Genomic DNA, 6,000 nt, shown 5'->3' on the forward strand with positions numbered 1-6,000 from the left:
ATTTACTACAGGCACTGAAAATTGAGGCAATATTGGTTTCATTAGACAGATAATCTTGTTTCTAATAGTTTGAGTGTCCTTTAGGTCTTTTTTGCAAACTCCAAGTGGGTTTCCATGTGTCTTTTACTGAGGAGAAGCTTCTGTCTGGCTACTCTGTAATAAAGCCCAGGTTGGCGTGGTGTTGCATTGACGGTTGTCCTTCTTGAAGTTAAGTTCTTATCTCCACACAGGTCCTCTATAGTCCAGGCAGAGTGACCATTCTGCTTCTTGGTCACCTCCCTCTCTTACGATTGCTCAACTAGGCTGGGTGGCCAGCTCTAGGAAACATCATGGTTGTTCCAGACTTTTTCCATTTATGAATTTGTGAAGAAAACTGTACTCTTAGGAACCTTCATTGCTGCCAGCATTTTGTAGTTTTCCCCATCAACACAATCCTGTCTCAAAGCTGTACATGAAATTCCTTTGACCTCATGGCTAGGTTTTTGCTCTGATACACACTGTCAATTGTGGGACCTTATGCAGTGCAGACAACATTGTGTCTGTCCTAATCGTTTTCAATAAGTTGAACTAACTACAGGTCTACTCCAAATAATGTAGGAAATGTAGAAAATGATCAACAGAATGAGGTGCACCTGAGCCAACTGACAAGCGTCATAGCAAAGGGTCTGAATCCTTGTGTTAATGTGGTATTTCAGTTGTTATTTTTTTAAATAAATTTCAAAATGTTATAAATTCCTGTTTTCACTTGTCATTCTGAAGTATAGAATGTTATTCGATGAGGGAAGAAAAGTTTTTAAATTTCATGTTATTGCATTATAGTTGTTAATTCTGTATATATACAGTAAGAACTCTGAGCCTGTACTTACTGAAGAGCACTGTTCAAAAATAAATTAAACTAAATACTTGTTTTGAAATGTTAACAGAAAACAGTGAAGCATGGTGTTACAATAAAAAAAAGTGCTTTTCACACATAAATCCATTATCCAGAGTTTGAATCCCACATCCAGAAATTCTGGAATTTGTACATTCTTCACATGTCTGTGTGGGTTTGAAAATGTTATGTTCATAGAAATTAGGCTCAGTTAATGGTGGTGGCACATTAGTTAATGCTGCTGCCTCACAGCTCCAGTGTGCTGAGTCTGAGCCCCGGGTCCATCGTCTAAAGTTTCCCTGTTCTCTCCATGAGGGTTTTTCCCCTAGGTAATCATTTTTCCTCCCACATCACATCTTGCATGTTTGCCCAGGTTCTTTTATCTTGAACAATGAATCCCCACATAGATTTTCCCCACTGATCTCCATAGAATATTATAGAATATGACTGCAAGAAGTATGGGATGCGCTTTTGGTCCAAGATCAGCCTTTGTTAGTTTTTTATGTCTGTCCTCAACTGCTGACATATAACAAAAATGTCCTGTCTAAGCATTAAGTAAAGTGACTTTGATTTTTATTGATCATTCAAAACGAACATCCAAAATTACATGGAAATTAAAATTTGTAATTATCGTATCCAACGCATCGTAATGGTTATACTGTTCTAATTAGTGCTGTTCATTTGTTACAGTATCGCTGTTGCAAGACAGAAAAGCCAGGAGACGAAAACATGCAGAAGCTTTGGATTTACTGAAAGAACTGCAACAGAATTATACAAAGGTCCATGATAATGCACTACAGCAAGCAGCTGAAATAGAAAAGCACACGCAGGACATTTTGAGTAAAGTGGGTAAAAAACAGGATAACTCCACAGAGAGTGACAACACAAATAAGTAAAAGTGTGACTAAGTAAACTAACTCATACTTTTAGCACATTAAAACATAAAACAAAGAGCAAACTGGAAGGTTTTCTTCCAGCATAAATGTATTTGCATCTTTGACTCTGACATAGGTGACACATTCTTGTAACTCCTTTCATACACTGGGTGCTGAGGCTGTGAAGTTTGCTTCTGGTTAATAAAGCGTGAAACAAAAATTATTGATAATTTTAAGTTTGTTGATCAGAGTGAAGGCTTTTCTACTATTAGTAGGTGCTTGCTGTACATTCCAAAAGTTAAAAATAAATGAATAAATATATTTCTTTAAAAGCCTTCAATCCAGATCTCAAAGAGCTTAATAAATAAATATAGCATCAATATTAGTCTGAAAATGTAAATTCTGCACAGTATACACAGTATATGTTTTGATAGAGGTACTGGTATGGACCACGACTGTGTGTTAATTAATTTGGTGCAGGATAACAGATGGGTCATAAGACACCATAGTAACAATATTATGAACAACTCTAGAAAAACAACAATAGGTGACATTATGGATGGTTCCCCAGAATTGCTTACTCCTGTGTAGATGTGGACGGAAGATGGTGAGAGACAACTACAACTAGACTAGGATTCCCTCAGGCTGATAGATGCCCTATTAGCCTATATGTGGCTCCCTGGTCTTACTTTTAATGGACAGGTGAACTGGGGTTAACCTCACCTTCAAGGAGAGCATTTGTAACTAGGATTGCAGTGACACCTAGAGCAGCCTCAGGAATTTCCAGGGCAACACTTGACCCCAGAAGTGGTTTCTGGGCCTTCCTCAGAAGTAGGTGCGGACCAGAGCTTAAAAGTCTCCTTCAGGCACCAGACCATGGATTCAGGAGGGTAGTGTGAGGTGCAGGCTCAATTGGAAGGTGGACGAGGGCAGGAGCTGAGAGTTATTGAGCAATAACCAGCCGCCTTACCTAGTAGTAAAGGCTTGGCCACTTCAGTAAATTGACAAGTAGGCTTGTGGTTTTTCCAATTCTTCTTTAATATACTTTTTTCAATGTTAATAATAAACTCTTTTCTTTAACATGTTTATACATCCTTGGCGTTATTTGAGTTTGAGATCATCTCAAGAGCATCTCTACTTTGTAGGCACCATCTATTTATGAATCTGTTTATTCCATTTCACAGTGGTACAGAGTCATGGCCTATCCCAGCAGCATTGGCTACAAAGTGGGAACCAGTCTTGGAGGGGATATCAGTCCATTGCAACCTAACCTAAACTGCAAGACTTTGGGAAGCTGGAGCAAAACACACACATTCACAAGAAGAATGTGCAAACTCAACACAGACAGAGACCAAGAGAGATCAGGTCTTTGGATCTGTGAGGCAGCAGTGCCAAACACTGAACCACTATTCCACTTCCATTACAGTTAACACTTACAATGTGTTCCCCAACTAATATAAATGTGCTGATGTCAACACTAAATGTATTTATTGTGCCTTTTATTTAACTTAATTCAGTCCTGACTTACAGTTGCAGTGACCTCAATTCATCTCCCAACACAGTCACTATCTATATTCAATTTGTACTTTTTTTGGTGGTGTCCATGTGGGTTTCCTACTCCCACTTGCCAAAGACCTTCAGGTTACCTGGTGACTCTAAACTATCCAATTGTGAGATGACCCTGTGATCAATGACATGGAAATAGTAATTGGTGACACCACAGAAAATATATACAATGGTGCCTCATACTTTGAATGATTCTAACTTTGAACAATTCGTAGTTTGAAAGCTAAATTTGAAAGAAATTTGATCTAGAGTTTGAACAATGTTTCTACGTTCAAACTGCACACACACTGATAAAATGCTGCAACAAATGGCGCTTATGTAGTGAGTGTAAACGTCATCCGCTGTAAGTCCAAGTTGTCTCTTGCGGGAAAGGAAAAGACCCTTGCCGTCTGCGCCCTGCAGAATGAAAGCATCTCTTGTATTACGGTCATGTGTAACCAATTTCAGTCCCAAGGGAACTGCAACTCTCACTGCGTCCCTCTTTTCACTTTATTTTTGGTGTATCTAGTTTCAGTCCCTCCGGTATATATATATATATATTATATATATATATATATATATATATATATCTTTATATATATATATATATATATATATATATATATATATATATATATATATATATACTCCAGGCGTCCCTGGCAGGTTCCTCCGCCATCTTGCCAAGTGTATATATACACAAAGTCTCTCTTCCTTTCCCGTGGTCCTCTCCTGCTCCAGGGATTGACCAAAAAGTTGGGACACTAAACAAATTGTGAATAAAAACTGAATGCAATGATGTGGAGATGGCAAATGTCAATATTTTATTTGTAATAGAACGTAGATGACAGATCAAGCGTTTAATCCGAGTAAATGTATCATTTTAAAGGAAAAATATGTTGATTCAAAATTTTCACGGTGTCAACAAATCCCAAAAAGTTGGGACAAGTAGCAATAAGAGGCTGGAAAAAGTAAATTTGAGCATAACGAAGAGCTGGAAGACCAATAAACACTAATTAGGTCAATTGGCAACATGATTGGGTATAAAAGAGCTTCTCAGAGTGGCAGTGTCTCTCAGAAGCCAAGATGGGTAGAGGATCACCAATTCCCACAATGTTGCGCAGAAAGATAGTGGAGCAATATCAGAAAGGTGTTACCCAGCGAAAAATTGCAAAGACTTTGCATCTATCATCATCAACTGTGCATAACATCATCCGAAGATTCAGAGAATCTGGAACAATCTCTGTGCGTAAGGGTCAAGGCCGTAAAACCATACTGGATGCCCGTGATCTCCGGGCCCTTAAACGACACTGCACCACAAACAGGAATGCTACTGTAAAGGAAATCACAGAATGGGCTCAGGAATACTTCCAGAAACCATTGTCAGTGAACACAATCCACCGTGCCATCCGCCGTTGCCAGCTGAAACTCTACAGTGCAAAGAAGAAGCCATTTCTAAGCAAGATCCACAAGCTCAGGCGTTTCACTGGGCCAGGGATCATTTAAAATGGAGTGTGGCAAAATGGAAGACTGTTCTGTGGTCAGACAGTCACGATTCAAAGTTCTTTTTGGAAATCTGGGGCGCCATGTCATCCGGACCAAAGAGGACAAGGACAACCCAAGTTGTTATCAACGCTCAGTTCAGAAGCCTGCATCTCTGATGGTATGGGGTTGCATGAGTGCGTGTGGCATGGGCAGCTTGCATGTCTGGAAAGGCACCATCAATGCAGAAAAATATATTCAGGTTCTAGAACAACATATGCTCCCATCCAGACGTCATCTCTTTCAGGGAAGACCCTGCATTTTTCAACAAGATAATGCCAGACCACATTCTGCATCAATCACAACATCATGGCTGCGTAGGAGAAGGATCCGGGTACTGAAATGGCCAGTCTGCAGTCCAGATCTTTCACCTATAGAGAACATTTGGGCATCATAAAGAGGAAGGTGCGACAAAGAAGGCCCAAGACGATTGAACAGTTAGAGGCCTGTATTAGACAAGAATGGGAGAGCATTCCTATTTCTAAACTTGAGAAACTGGTCTCCTCGGTCCCCAGACGTCTGTTGAGTGTTGTAAGAAGAAGGGGAGATGCCACACAGTGGTGAAAATGGCCTTGTCCCAACTTTTTGGGATTTGTTGACACCATGAAATTCTGAATCAACATATTTTTCCCTTAAAATGATACATTTTCTCAGTTTAAACTTTTGTTCCGTGATTTATGTTCTATTCTGAATAAAATATTAGAAGTTGGCACCTCCACATCATTGCATTCAGTTTTTATTCACGATTTGTATAGTGTCCCAACTTTTTGGAATCCGGTTTGTATGTATATATATATATATATATATATATATATATATATATATATATATATATATATATATATATATATATATATATATATATATATATATATTTACACACACACACAGGGCGGGTTACGACACAGTTCCGTTCCTACAACAGTGATGTAACCTGAATTTTGGTGTAAGTCAAAACACACCCTAGCCTAAATCTCTTACCTATCCTAACACATTTGCAAAATCATAATCTAGAACATAAATACACAACTAAGCCACAGAAAAAGGAAAAGGATATAAATACACTGTACTGTACTGTAGTAACAGAAAAAATTACAAAAAATGAGTGTAAAAAAATTCTTTTCTCTTCTGATCTCTTTATAATGTCTAATTTCACTTCCTTCGTGA

The 6,000-nt window shown here is 38.5% G+C and overlaps 1 protein-coding gene across 2 annotated transcripts in view; it reads left to right on the forward strand.

Annotated features, from left to right (window-relative positions):
• xrra1 (X-ray radiation resistance associated 1) overlaps positions 1-2,952 on the forward strand; it is a 41,945-nt gene extending 38,993 nt beyond the window's left edge. For both annotated transcript variants that reach the window (XM_039745627.1, XM_039745628.1), the window contains one exon: positions 1,562-2,952. In XM_039745627.1, the coding sequence (XP_039601561.1) occupies positions 1,562-1,767 (206 nt within the window). In that variant the 3' untranslated portion in view covers positions 1,768-2,952. The remainder of the gene's footprint in view (positions 1-1,561) is intronic.
• Positions 2,953-6,000: the final 3,048 nt, after the last annotated feature.

Source organism: Polypterus senegalus, chromosome 2 (genome assembly GCF_016835505.1).
Source record: "Polypterus senegalus isolate Bchr_013 chromosome 2, ASM1683550v1, whole genome shotgun sequence".
Lineage (NCBI taxonomy): Eukaryota > Metazoa > Chordata > Cladistia > Polypteriformes > Polypteridae > Polypterus > Polypterus senegalus.